Consider the following 14,728-nt stretch of genomic DNA (forward strand, 5'->3'; position numbering starts at 1 on the left):
ATTTTAAATGGTAGCTGAGATGGAGGGGCGAGCTCCCAGGTTTTCACTCTAAATTCTAAATTTAGACGCGGGGGGTAAACAGAGCCCAGCGGCCTCTGATTTTAGAGGCCCCCGGGCGCGAAACAGAGGAGTCCGTGTTTGCGAGAACTGCTTTTTCTGCACTCAAACTTTAACACAAACAAATGTATTTTGTTCCAAGGGTGAAGAAAAATGTCTAAATCCTCCACAAATACCAGCAGCCAGGCGTGGGGCACCACACGTGGGGGAGCAGGGAGCTCTCAGGCCAGTTGGGCACCCCCCCTCCCCCAGGGGCAGGGGGCTCGGAGGAATCACTCAGCATCTAGCTGGCATCTTCGCTACACATGGAAACTGAGTCTCAGTGAGGGGAGGGACCTTCTCGTGAATCCCATCCGGGACACCTGCTGCCCTGGGCTGAATAGTGTCCCCCAAAATTCTGTCCACCCAGACCCCGGGATAGGGATTTTTGGAAACAAGGTCCTTGTCGAGGTGAGGAAGCTAAGGACCTCGAGATGAGAGCACCCCGGGTTACCCAGGTGGGCCCCTGATCCAGTGACGCATGTCTTTAGAAGAGATAGAAGATGTGGCCACAAGCCCAGGAGCACCTGGTACCCCCAGAAGCAGGAAGAGGCGGGAAGGACCCCCCCGCAGTGGGAGCGTGCCCCCCGATGCCTTGACCTCGGACTTCTGGTCTCCAAAGCTGGGACAACGCATGTCTTTTGTTTCAGGCCCCAGCCTGCGGGGCTCTATTCTGACAGCCCCAAGAGTCTAACCCACCCAGTGGCCCAGGTACCACAGGAGGAACATCAGCTCACCGTTCACCTCTCGCAACAAACACCAGCTGAGCGTAGGGGCTGAGGACACCTGGGCCCCTTCCAGCCCCACCGCACCTACAGCCCAACGGGCACACGCGTGTCCGCCCCCTGCAGGACCCCCAGCTCTCTAAAGAAAATGCAGTGGACGGCCCTTCCCACACCTCAGACGCCCTGTGTCAGGGTCTATCCTCCACGTCTCTAAGAAGCTGGTCTGGCTCCTGGGCGGTCCCACGTGCACATCAGAAATGGCCTCGCTTGTGGCCCTCGTCCTGTTAGGGGCCCAGTGGCAGCCCCACCTGTCAGGTCCGTGCCCTTCGTCTGTCGGCCCAGATGAGGCGCCTGGGGCAGGGCCCGGCAGGGGTGGCATGGCACCCGTCATGGGGTGGACGGAGCCAGGACAAAGGAAACTGATAGAAAGCAACTGCTGGAGCACAGACGTGAACTGGCTTACAGCCCCCAGTCAGGCCGCCCCGGCTTAGTTTCTGGAGTTCTATTTGTCCGAGCCGCGCCAGGAACACAGCCCATAACTCAAACCTCGGGGCCCGCCGGACAGCTGCAGGGGCAGCCGCTGCTATGAATAGGAGCCGTTTGCCCCAGGGCCTGGGGGGACAATGGGCAGGCCGGGGCCCACGGTGGCCGAGGCTGGGGCTGCAGCTGACGGCGAGGGCCGGGGCACCGGTGCCAAGCTGGGCACAAAGGGGCCGTTTTCCCGGCCGGCGGGCGGATGTTTGCACAGGTGTGGGAGTGGGCGCGCCGCTGTGCCTTGGGCGGGGGGTAGGGGGGCAGCCTTGCTGCCTGCAGCTCCAGGAGCAGCCGGGAATGCAGGGGGGCAGCGCCAAGGCTGGGTATTGCTTATCGGCTGAGCCGTGGGCATTCGCCCACATGCTTCCAGCCCCCCAGGAATCCTCCTTGCTCTAGGTAGCCTGTCCCCTGCCTGTCACCAAGACTTGTCCTCTGGTCCACCACAGGCAGGCTCCCTGCTGGGGGCTCAGCCCTCCCTCCCAAACCTGCGCAGCCCTGCCACACATTGGCCTATGGGGCACAGACCAGCAGACAGGCCGAAACCGGGGCCTTCCCGAACCTGGGGAGCACGGTTCGCATGTCACTGCCTTCACTGAGCAGCCTGGCACTTTGGAAGCTTCCAGAAAACACATTGACTCGGCCGATGTCAGGAGCCCTCCCTGAGGGCCTGGCCTCACCAGGTAGGGGCACATGCCTGCCTGCAGCCACAGAGTGGATTCCTGCCTCACCTGGACAAGCTGGGGTGGGGCTCCCTTTTGGAGAAGGGAGGGGAGCCCTGGAAAGAGAAAGCCGCCCCGCTCCTTATGGAAGGGAACAGACAAGACAGACATGGCCAGGGCTTGGGACAGCCACTGGCCCTGGTGCTGCTTGGACCCGGTGCTGCCCCAGGGCCTGGTACCCGCCTCGTGCAGACTGTGACCCCTCCTCTCCCTGGCCCGAGCAAGCCTGGGTGTCAGCCCCCCAGCTCAAAGGGGCTCCTACTTGGCCGCTCTGCCTCCAACAGCTCATAACGGGCCAGTGTCCACCTGCTGTCGCCCACTTCGCTGCTCCAGGCTCTGTCCTGGGCCCTCCTGGGGCACTCGCTCCTTGAGCCCTAGAGCCCTTTGAAGGAGGTCGTGCTGGGCCGCAGAGGTGGGGAGTGAAGGGCCTGACCTGTGCCCCGTCCTTTCCCCACAGCACGGATCCGGCCTGGCTGCCTCTGGCTTCAAACCCCCATCTCTGCCCAGGCGGGGTACCCAGCATTTGAGCTCGGAGTCCCCATCAGTGAGGCATAAAATCTCGAGAAATGAGAGCCCTTCAAGGGCCCGCAAGGCAATGTCCCGCCCCCTCCTCTGTCCAGGCCCAGGGGGCACTGGCCCCGCGGCCCCCACACAGGACAGCCCCTTCTGAAGACCCCAACTTACCACCCCCCACCACAGGGCATCCGCGTAGCTGCCAAACTCCACGCGGCCCGACTCGTTCACGGCGTCCTTCTCGGCCAGGTACACGAAATAGGACGAGAAGATGAGGCCCAGGAAGCCAATGTACAGGGTGGTGATCAGCTCCTGGGGGACAGCGGGGGGGGGGGCACAGTCAGCACACACAGGCACCTGGGGCCACTGGGAGATGCTCTGACAGACGTCCTGGCACTTTCGCCGGTTACCAGACAGCTCTGCATAAATCCCAGCACGTCTCACATGTGGATGTCTAACGTCAAAATAACCTATTTCCAATAACTTTAGTAAATTCCCCAACTGCTGTGGGGTTTCAGGAGCCAGGTGGGCCCCCCGGCCATCGCCCGGGCGGACGGGTGGGCTGTGCACATGGGCACAGGCTCCCTGCCCGCAGAGCCCAGGTGAGATGGACGGGCCGCCCCCGCCTCACCGGGGCTGTTCCGGGCCCGGTTTAGATCTCAGAGCCTCTTGGACCTCTTGCTATCTTGCATGTCCGTCCTTTCAGCTGCCCAACAGTCTCTTGTCCCCAATTCAAAGGAATGCGGGCACATCATCAGCCTGGCAGGCCGGGGCTCGGCTGAGACGCCTCACAGACCCTGGCCTCCTCACCCCCTCCCGGACCCCTGCACCCCACCTAGACCCTCACCTGGCGGTGGATGAAGACCACGGAGCCCAGCAGCCTCCAGGTGCCCCCCTGGCGGTCCACGTGCAGCATCCGCAGGATCTGAAGGAAGCGGATACCCCTGCAACGGAGACGCCGCGTGTCCCCGCCGGGTGCCTCCATCACTCTCTGGCTGGGAGCCCGCCCGGCCACCCACATGAATCCTCCTCAAGCCCAGGGCCAGGCCGGGGGGCCAAGCGCCCTCAGTCCCCAGCCCACCTTCTGGGGAGGCCCCGGGTCACCCATCTACAGATGAGCAGACTGAGGTCCCCAAGCGGATGGCCTCAGAAGTAAGCAAGAGCTCGTATCAGGTCTGGACCCGACTCAGCTGGGGCCCTGAGCCTGTCCCCACCCCCACTCCCAGCACGCTGCCCCATGGCTCTCGCGCCCCCGCTGGGAGAGCCTGCAGCCCGGGCGTACCTGATGGCCGAGGTGGCGAACACCTGCCCTTTGGAGCCCACGCAGAGGACGACCATGGAGGCCACGACCACGATGAGGTCTGGGAAAGCAGCAGGTCACCACTGTCACCAGCCCGGCATCGGGCTCAGGGGAAGGAGCCTGGCGGTCGGGCAGGACAGGGCCCCACAAGAAGGACACAGGGACACCTCGTTTGGGAGACCCAGCCCTCTGTCCTGGGCATGTGCTGAGCCCACCTGATCCCGCCTCTCCAACCCCAGCCTGCAGGTCGCTGAGGGCAGCACACACCCACATTGTGCCGAGCATGACCGAAACCCCTGTCCTGTGAGTGGCATCTGAGGGCAAGGGACCTAGCCACTGAGGCTGGCTCCTGTGCTGGGGGACCTGGGAGGTTACCCCACTGGCCTTGGAGTCCTGCCTTGTCACAGGCACAGCAGCCTTGGGGAATCTGCTGCTGGCTCTGGGATGGGGGTCCACCTCACCAAATCCGCTCTTCCTGGGAAGGTGCCCAGCCCTGGCCTGGAAACCTGGGGGTGAGGCTTCTGTGGGGACAGACGTGACTTACCGATGATGGAAATGGGCTTCCGGGCAAAGCGCAGCCGCCCCCAGATGCCCACATACTTGCTGCGGCAGCCTGCTGACCAGAGGCGGACCACGTACTCCGTCCCAAAGAACACCACCAGGACAATCTCCTGCAGGGACAGACGGGCATGAGCTCTCCTTGTGGCAGGGCTCTGCCACCTGCACCGTTGGGCAGGCCCCTGGCACCAGGAGCCTCTGCTCAGAGACACCCCAACAGCAGCCCGCCTGAGTCCTGTCTGCTAGGGGTGGGCTATGCCTACTGCACTGCCCACCTAGACAGGCCAACAGCCACCACTGATGGACACCCAGAGAGATGTCTTCAGAACAGGACCCTTCCAGGCCCAAGGGGACGTCCACGCCAGGGCTCGGGAGCAGCTCTGGGTCTTGTGCCCTCACCTGGCCCCCCAAAACATGACATCCCAAAGCCCACATTTTTCAGCTAGCACTCCTTTAAACTATTGAACCCCAAATCTCTAGCCATACATCCCAATTTGGGGATTGGAGAGCACCCATCTTCATGGGACTGTCCCTCTTTCAGCTTACACGGCCACCATGCCGCCAGGGACACATATTCAGTGACACTTGGCAGCCCTCATGGGGCTTCAAGTGCAGGAGCAGCCCGGGGCCGGGGGGCTGGGCAGCAGGAAAAGCCAGCGGGTCTCAGAGGGCGTCCCTGGCACTGTCCCGAAAGGAGGACCAGGTACAATGTCAGCTGTGACACCATGCCCCTCAGGGAACCTCTCCCATAACCAGGGCTCCAGCAAAGGCTGTTTCAAACATCGGTCTAGAGTCAGGGGACTTCGGGGAAGGGACAGGCCAGAGGGCCAAGGGCTAACATCTGGGTTAGAATGGATGGATAGACAGTGGACAGGTGGCTGGAGGGATGAAGGGAGAAGGGTGGGCGGATGGACGGGTGGATAGACAGACAAAGACAGATGGCATAAAAATCACATTCGAAAGGAAAGCGCTGTATGTCAACAAATTGGACAACCTAGATGAAACTGACAAATTTCTAGAAACACAAGACCACCAAGACTAAATCATGTAGAAACAGAAACTCTGAGTAGTCCTATCATGAGTCAGGAGATTGAACCAGTCACCAGTCATCTCCCAACAAAGGCGGGCCCTGGACCTGACGGCTTTACCCGGGAATTTTACTCAAAGAACTAATCCCAATTCTTCTCAAACTTTTCCCAAACAGAGGAAACGCTTCCTAACTCATTCTAATGAGGCCAGCATTATCGTGACACCAAAGTCAAAGACGCGCCAGAAAACTACAGAATGACGTCCTTTATGAACTTTATATGCAAAAACCCTCAATAAAATACTAGCAAATGAGATTCTGCAGCATATTGAACGGATTACACACAATGACCAAGTGGGACTTATTACTGGAATGCAAGGATAATTCAACATATGAACATCAGTCACTGTAATACTCCATGTTAACAGAATTAAGGGAAACGCCATATGATTATTTCAATTGATGCAGAAAAGACATTAGCCCAAATTCAACACCCTTTCATGATAAAAACACTCAACAAAATAAGAATAGAAGGAAACTATACCTCCACATTATAAATGTCATGTAAGAAAATCCCGCATCAAACATGCAATGGTAAAAGATGAAAGCTTTTCCTCTAAGATCAGGAACAAGACAAGAATGCCCACGCTCACCACTGCTATTCAACCTAGTCCTGGAAGTTCTAGCCACAGCAATCCGGCAAGAAAGAGAAATAAAAGTTAGGCAAATTGGAAAGGAAGAAGTAAAATTATCTGTTTGCAGGTGATATGATCTTACATGTAGAAAACCCTAACGATTCCAGGAAAACACCATTAGATCTAATAAATGAATTCAACAAAATAGGATACAAAGTCAACACACAAAAATCCATTGCATTTCTATGTCAGTGGCATTGTTTGTACAAACAATGGACAATCTGAAAAGGAAATTACAAACACAATTCTGTTTACACTAGCATCGAAAAGAATAAAATGCTTATGAATTAACTAAGGAGGTGAAAGAGTTGTACAATGAAAACTGAAAAATTCTGCTTAAAGAAATGGAAGACGACGTACAAAAATGGAAACACATCCCATAGTCACCGACTGGAAGACTTCACTACTGCAAAGACGTCGACACTACTCAAAGTGAACTACAGAGTCAAAGGGATCCCTCTCAAAATCCTGATGACCTTTTTTTTTTTTTTTTTTTTTTGCGGAAATAGAAAAAGCCATCTTAAATTAATATGGAATCTCGGGGACCTTGAACAGCCCAAACAAAACGTGGTCCATCCATTGTGGGGTGGACCCACAGAAGAGGAGGATTCTGACACGGGCTATGGACGGACCTCGAGGACATTATGCTGAGTGAAATGAGCCCACCAGGCCCGCTGCCAGCTGGCTCCCTGCCCCGTCCTCCACCAGGAGCCCAGCCCTGGCAGGGGGCTTCGACTCCCACTGGGTGACAGCAGCAGACCTGGCACCTGTCACGGACTTCTGCCCTCCGCGGCTGGGGGCCCACCACATGGGGGTAGGGGTGGCTGGACACTGCCGTCTGGGTCTCACATGTTACTGGGGTGAAGTAATACTTATCCAGCTTGTGTTTGGGGCAAGCTCAGTGGATAACAGGGGGGTGTGGGGGGGATGTGGGAAAGGTGACTGCTTTCCCTCTGCAAAAAAACATTCTTGGTTAGTAATGTGGAGTCTTTCAGGAGACTGGGAGGGGTGTGTGTGGTTGAGGGCACCTGGGAGATGGTGGGAGAGCGTGGGGGTGTGGACACCCATAGGCTCTGTGGCTTCATGGTGGGGGTACTGGCCCCACCTCTGTCCTCAGCCCTGGGGGCAGCGACCTTGGCTGGGAGCTGGCTGAGCCTACTAGGGGAGGGGACACGTTCCCGCCCCCCTCCCCAGAACAGCGCCTCCCCTGGTTGGCCCTTGGCATAGATCTATTGAATGAATGAATGAATGAACCAACAGGCTCGCGGATGTTCCTGGTAGCAAGGGCTTGGTCTTGTTCATTTGTTTCCTGAGAATCTTCCCCACAGGAATGCACAGCGTCCCCCTCTGCAGACCCACACTCCATCGGGCTGGTCAGTCTCTTAGCAGACTTTTTTCCTATTTCGATGTATTTTTAAATCACATAAATACCTTCTTCAGCTGTGTCCTAAACAGATTTGAAGTGCTAGAAGCGTCTCAGCACAGACCTTAACGTAAGTAACTATCAGGGGTTCCTGCTGATGGCTGTGTGACCCCCAAAATTACCCTGGCCTCACACTTGAGGGGAACCGGCTGGGAGCCCAGCTGCCCCTGCCCTCCGGGGTTGGCAGACTGAGACGGCGGGATCCCCGCTGGAGGGTGAGGTGTAGGAATAATTTAAAACAATGCTAATCCCCAAATCCTGTTTGAGTCTGGAATGCAGCAGCCGGCTGGGCTCGCTGTGTCTAAGCAGCCCCAGGCCCAGGCTGTGGGGCCAGTCAGTGTGACCTGCCAGCACGCGGGAAGAGCCGGGAAAGAGCCCTTTTATCATCATGAGTCCTGAGACAAAACGATCTCTGTCCGCCGCAGGCACTGGGCAGGATGGCACTTGGGCCAAGGCCATGGCTGGACATCAAAACTGGAGGCTGCTCCGTGGGACCCCTGAGGGCTCCCTGGGGCCCAGGCACTTTGAGGGGCAGACGTCCAGGCCAGTCCAGCCCATCACCATCTCTTGGAGCCACCTGTCCCCTTGCCTGGGCCCCAGGAGGGCTGAACAGGCTGGCCTGAGGTCTGGACCAGTGGGGGCCCTGGAATTTTTTCACAAGAGGGGCCTTGGCCACCCTGGCCTGGGGACTGTAGCAGGGGTTTTGGCTGGACTTGACTGTCCATTATTGGGGGCTGAGGGAGGGGTGGGGATGGGACATGCAGGAGGGTTAACCCCCCAAGCTGTCCCATGCTACCACCCCTCATTCAGTCCAAAGTGGGCTCAGGGAATGGGAGGGCCACCCCCTCCTGGCTCCCGCCTCAGTGGTCCCGACCTCAGAGGGGTGCCCTGCCACCCTCCTTTCCTTGGGTTTTCCCCACCCTGGCAGGGGCGGACGCTCAAGAGGCATCGAGGGTGAGCTAACAAGAACGTGAGCTCCCCGGAGCCTGGTGTAGCTGCCACTTGTCTGGCGTCCTGCTCAGGTCCCATGTGGCTCCCCACTGTCCACACAGTAGGGTCAGGGTCCGCAGCCCCAGCGCAGGGGCACACCGCGGCCCGCCTCAAGACCTTTCCATTGGTCCATGGTGCCCACACACCCCGGTGCCCCCCAATGCTTTGTGTCGGGGATGCTCTCCCTCCAGCTGTCAGTCCAGTGCAGGCACCCCCGTGCCCTCTGAGGAGCCCCGCCTACTATACCTGTGGAAACCAGGGACCTCCCTTGGCTGCCCTGCTGATAACCAGCCAGCCCAGAGGCGCCTCTCAGTGAGCCCCTAGGCGTGCACACAGGTCAAGGATGGAGATATGAGGAGAGAGGCGGTTCTTGTGTCAGGATCTCCGCTGAGACCCAGAGAGATAAAGGACCCCTCCTGCCCTGGCCACTGTCCCTCGGAAAAAGCAACAGTGCCTCCTGGCTGCAGTTGGCTTCATACAGGGTCCTCTGAGCCAGTCTGGGTGCTGAGACCGGGGTACAGAACCAAGCATTTACCACCTGCCAGGGGACAGGTGGACACACAGAGAGGGACTTCTGGGGTCCAAGCACCCAACTAGCACTGCCCCCCACAAGGCCCACGTCCACCTTCACAAGTGTCCATGTCGGTGATACAAGGGGTGGGTGTTTGGGACGGCTGTCAGCGGTGGGCTTTGTATAGTTTAGACGTATTTTAAAAAGCAAAATTCCTAACAACCACCCAGTTAACAAATGGGCAAAGAACTTGAATAGACATTTCTCCAGAGAAGATGCGCAAATGGCCAACGAGCACGGGGCGAGTTGCTCAGCGTCACTGGTCAGCAGGTCAGAGTCACAGTGAGACACCACCGCACACCCACCAGGAGATACTATCAGAAAGCAAAAAATAAAAATAAAAACAGACAAAAGCAAGTGCTGGCGAGGACATGGAGAAATTGGAAGCCGGCGTGCTGGTGGGATTTGTGAAATGGGGCAGCTGCTGAGGAACAGTATGGAGTGTCCTCAAAAACTTAAACATAGAATCCCCATGTGACCAACTTCTGGGTACACCCCTCCCCAAAGAACCAAAAACAGCGTCTCAAAGAGATTTGTACCCCCATGTTCATAGCAGCAGCATTCAACAGCTAAGTAGGGGAGCAACCTGGGCGTCCATTGATGGCGGTCCCTCCACACGGTGGAATGTCACTCGGCCTTAAAAGGGAGGACATCCTGACACCTGCTGCCACGTGGATGGACCCGAGGACACTGTGCTGAGTGAAATGAGCCAGACACAGAGGGACAAGCCTGTGTGACCCACTCACACGAGGTCCCTAGAGGAGTCAGAGTCACAGAGACAGGAAGTAGCTGGTGGTGCCAGGGTGGGAGGGGGAGTTCACTGGGGACAGAGTCTCCGTTTGGGGTGATGGAAAGTTCTGGAGATGGTGGTGGTGGTGGCGGCCTCACAACGTGAATGTGTTTAGGGCCACTGAGCTGTGGACATAAAAATGCTGAGGGTGGTGAATTTTATGTTCTGTGTATTTTACCACAATTTTAATAAAAAGAAAGCAGCTTAGTGGATGCCAGGGGCTGGGGAGGGGGCCTGGGGAGCCGCGGCTCACGGGTGTGGCGTTTTCCTGGGGTGATGAAAACGCTCTGGAACAGAGGTGCTGGTTGCACAACAGGGCGAATGCACGAAATGCCGTTGGGCTGTCCGCTTCACGAGGGGTGAGGGGGTGAAGCTTATGGTGTCTGTTTTTCCACAAAACAAGCTCGTGTCTGGGGGGCCCTGGCACCTGGCCGCCCTCGGCTCAGGTCTCTGCCCTGGACCTGAGCCCCTGCCCGGCCCGGACAGCCACTCTGCAGTGGCCTCCGGGCTCTAGGTTTTCATCTTCACACTCTGTTGTTAGCTCAGCTTTAAACGAACCAACCAAACCCGAGCATGGGCTGCAGAATGCACACTGAGGTGAAGACCAGAGAAGCGAGGCCGTGAGGGCCAGCGGTCCCCACGGGGCTGCCAGGGCAGGAGGACGGGATCGGGGAGCCGCCTGCCCCCACGGAGGCACCATCGGCCCCGAGGACTTTGCTCTCCTCGGCAATGTCTTGCCGTTAACAGACAGACACTAGGCGCCTCCAGCTCAACCAAGAAAAAGCTCAAAGTCACAAGTCAGGAGCGCGGTCACACAGGCTCGCGGGCCCCGACCTGCTGGGTCCCCGGGGGGTCACGGTGGTGCAACAGCAGATCTGGAAATCACAGGAGTGAAGATAAAGATTCAGAAGGGCAGGTTCTTATCTGGGTGCACAAAGGGGAGAGGCTGGCGATTACTCAAGCGTTTCGAAACTCCACGGAGCTGGAAGGACTGCTCCGGGAGGAGGATGAAGGGCCCCGGCCACGGCTTATCTGTGCCCCCACCTTATCAGCTGGGATCCCCATCCTGCAAGACCGCCGAAAGCCCGCTGTGCTCTGAGGCACCGCGTGATCAAGAAGCACTGGGACCGTCCCTGCCGAGAAATGTTCACATGGGACAGATAGCGAGAGGGCCTGAAGGTTAAACCCTCTCAGATCGGCTGCGCTCACATTCTGACCTTTCGGATGAAAGAATCGTGTTTTTGTTTTTCGGGTTTTCTGCTGCACAGTCAAGGAAGCCTCACCGATCCTTATCTGTTATGACCCTGTGTCTCTGCTGGGACTGCTGTGCTCTCTGTATAATCAGACTCTTTCTACACAGGGTGGGGGATTAGCTGAGGTTGGTGCGGGGGACGGGGGGGACACACATCGCGCTCGAGGGTCGCGGACTGACGGAAAGCAGGAATTGGGGTCAAGGACAGAAGGCACAGCGGCCTCCCTGTGGATGCCAGACGTGGCCCACTCAGGGACAGGGCCTGGGGACGTTTGCAGAAGCTCCTGGTCCCCTCAAAGGCCTCCTGAGCGAGAAGCAAACGGGTTCTTTCCTGGGTGAACAGGCTTTCAAAAGCCAGGTGGAGAACGGACCCGGAGACCTGGAGGACGGGTTGATGTGGCAGCCAGACCAGGCCGCCTACCAGGGACAGGGGTGCGGGCGACCAGGGGGAGGGTCTTGTCCCCTTCCCACAAGCCTGCAGGACCTGCGGGCCGGCCCGGTCCTGGGCCAGGAGGTGTCCCCACGGGGGCCTGTGGTCCCCACAGGGTACAGCTCGGCCCGCAGGCTCCTGGGCCAGCTGTTCCACCTCCACGTGGGACCCGATAAGCCACAGAGGGAGTGGGCCTCTGCATTCCCAGAGGGTCAGCTGGCCGGAGCGCGCGAAACAGGCGCGCAGACTGCTCAAAGCACCCTTTGTTCAGGGGCCCGCCTGTGGCCAGCTGCTCCCAGCCGCGCGCCCGTGATGAGGGCTCATGGGCCTCCCGGCGACATGTGCTGGGCACAGCTGGGGCCCTCGGTGCACACTCGCCACCCGCCCTCAGAACACCAGCCCCACCCCAGCGGAGCAGCCCTGGCTTAGGGCAGGCGCCACAGTGCGGCCCCGAGGGGCGGTAGGGAAAGCAGGCAGCAGAGGTGGGGAGGCCTGCGCAGGGGCGCGGTCCTGTCTGCTTGGGCCCCCCACTGGGGGGAGCTGACCCCAACCCGCCTCTCCGTCCAGCTCGCCGTCAGCCATGGGAGCCCTTGCGCTCAGCCACTTCCCTTGGCCCCACAGCCCCCCTGCGGAGGCAGCCCCGCTCCTTGACCCTGGGCCCCTCTATGTCCTGCCTGAGGTCCTGGCTGCCCGCAATGGCCCTGAAAGAGTCTGCTCCCTGCTGCCCACAGCCTTCCGGCCAGGCCCCAAGCCACGCTGGGAGGGAGTACAGGGAGGGGCGGCCCTGCTACCCAAGGGAGCCATGGGGGTACTGAACGGCCCTGAGAGAAAGGATCACCTGGGGGAAGATCAGGGGACCCCCATGCTCCCCACAGCACAGAAGACCCCTCATCTGAAGCCCAAGCCAATATGATGCACCCCAAGCCCTTCACACCACCACCTCGGATGACAGCAGGGTCCCCCTGGCCTGCCTCTCCTGCCCAGGCGGCAGGACTCAGCCCATCCCAGAGGACACCCCACGCCCCACCTCTCAGCTGTCTCCCCAGGGCCGGGTCTGGCTTTTCTACTTCAGAGCCTGGCCAGCACTGCCCCCAGCACTGCACCCACCCTGGTGCTCAAAGGGCCCCATGGGAGACTCCAGGTGGGGGACATTCCTGCTCCCTGCCCCCGCCCCTCAGGTTGGGTGCCACATTCTGGGGGCTGAGGGGGATCAGGAAGAACCGAGGTGCCCCCAGGCAACAATGCTGCCCTGTGGTTGGGACACTGTCCCCCCAGCTCTGCGCAGGTCTGCGGATCAGTTCCCTGAAGTCACTGGTATTTTGGGGTCCCTACTCTACAGCCTTTTCCCAATAGGCCAGCCACCCTGAATCCCCAAGGTCATCAGAGACTAAGGACATACAGGCCCCGGCCTGGGGTTGAGAGCCTCAATAGGCCAGCAGCCCTGGGTGCTCACCCCACCCGTGAAAGGCAGTCACAAGTTTCGGGGTGACTCTGGAGGCACTGAGCCACTTTCCCCCAAGAAACAGCCCACCGGCCAGCTGTCAGGGCGGCCACCCTGCAGACGAGGAGAGGTGGTGAGGCTTGCCCCATGGCCGTGGGGACAAACACTGCCATCCGCCCTGCAGCTGGGCCCCGCAAGCGGGGGGCAGCTGCTACCTGGTTAGTCCCCAGGCCCTGGTGAGGGGCTGCAGCATTGCCCCCTGCCTCAGATATTGCCCCAACAAGGTGGCTGGGGGCCCAGTGTCCAGGCTGTCTAGGCAGGTTCTCCAGAGGCCAGGCCACAAGGCTGGCACAGAGATGGCTGTGTCCTCGCCCTGTGTCCTACACCTGAGCGGCTCCTGGGGGGCCTGGAGTGCAGGGAGGCTCCGGGGGCTCTCTGCTCCTTGATGGGCCTGCGTCTGCCCCCTGGGCTCCCTTGTACCACCATCCCAGCCTCAGAGGAGCCATGTTCAAACATCTCATGAGGACATTCCAGGCTTAGTGGCCAGCTGGGACAAGCCTTGAATGTCTCCCCCGCCTGCGGAGAAGGCACTTTCTCCACATGGATGTCCTGGGGACTCTCCTGGAGGTGCTGATGGCCTTTCAGGGAACAAGAGAAATACAAGCTTGCCCCTTGAGCAAGCCCTTCCTGCAGCAGGCAGCGCAGGCCAGCCCCACTCCATGAAGCCTTACAAGCTCCACTCAGGCCTCCAGCCCCACCTCCTCCTCTGTCCACAGCCCTGCACGTAATTCCAGACTCCTGACTCCTGTCACCGGGCTCCGCGGATGGGTGTGAGCCCCTGGGGACCCTGTGTGGGGGTGGGGAGGAAACTACGGACAAGGTGAGAGACTCGGGCCACACCAGTGGCTCTGCACACTCTCGGCCCATTTTCACGCAGCCAAACCCATCCAAGGGTTGCAGGCTTCCAGGCTCAGCCTCGGAAGAAAGGCTGCCATGCACGGTAGGGAGGCATGTGGGGCCCCCTCAGTAACTTGATCTTCACATGGACTGCTGCTGCCTCCAAGGCCAACGAGCTACACTAGATGCAGGTGGTTTTATGAGGTGCCCCCAGCCCTGGGACCCAGATCACTGTGCGGTGGGAGCCTGAGCACTGCCCGCTGCCTCCCCACATGGTTTTTCCCGGGTCAGGAGGCGGACACAGGGTTTGGCAGCCATTTGCAACCTGGGGAGGCAGACTCCACCAGGAAGAGGGCCCACGGAGCGGCCGTCTTCTCCCTGCCCAGGATGGGCCGGTCCAGCCGATTCTGACAGCACAAAGGCAACACGGCCCCCAGATAACCCCAGACCACCTGGCAGAGGGCAGGCACCAGGAGGCATTCGATAAGTTTATGTGTCTGTGTGTTTATACAATATTCAGTGCACATTTTTACCTTATCATTTGGCTTTCAATGAGTGAATTTCAACCCTCAAGGGAAGACGGTGCTTGCAAACACATCAAAGCCATCAGCAAGCCTGTGGGCCATGCTATGAAAATTATGTGTCCACAGTCATAGTATGTGCGTGCATGTGTGTGTGTGTGTGTGTGTGTGTGTGTGGCTGGAGCAGGCCTGCAAAGCCTTCCTGCCACAATGAGGGCTTACTCTTCAGAGCTCTCCACTAGCTGC

At 59.1% G+C, this 14,728-nt stretch overlaps 1 protein-coding gene across 1 annotated transcript in view; it reads right to left on the reverse strand.

Annotated features, from left to right (window-relative positions):
* Positions 1 to 14,728, reverse strand: part of KCNQ1 (potassium voltage-gated channel subfamily Q member 1) — a 323,222-nt gene that overhangs the window by 220,816 nt on the left and 87,678 nt on the right. Inside the window, exons 4-7 of the mRNA XM_019667315.1 lie at positions 4,432 to 4,558; positions 3,870 to 3,948; positions 3,435 to 3,531; positions 2,759 to 2,899 (exon numbers count right to left, since the gene is read on the reverse strand). Of these exons, the coding sequence (XP_019522860.1) occupies positions 2,759 to 2,899; positions 3,435 to 3,531; positions 3,870 to 3,948; positions 4,432 to 4,558 (444 nt within the window). The remainder of the gene's footprint in view (positions 1 to 2,758; positions 2,900 to 3,434; positions 3,532 to 3,869; positions 3,949 to 4,431; positions 4,559 to 14,728) is intronic.

This window comes from Hipposideros armiger, unplaced genomic scaffold (assembly GCF_001890085.2).
Source record: "Hipposideros armiger isolate ML-2016 unplaced genomic scaffold, ASM189008v1 scaffold_494, whole genome shotgun sequence".
Taxonomy (NCBI): domain Eukaryota; kingdom Metazoa; phylum Chordata; class Mammalia; order Chiroptera; family Hipposideridae; genus Hipposideros; species Hipposideros armiger.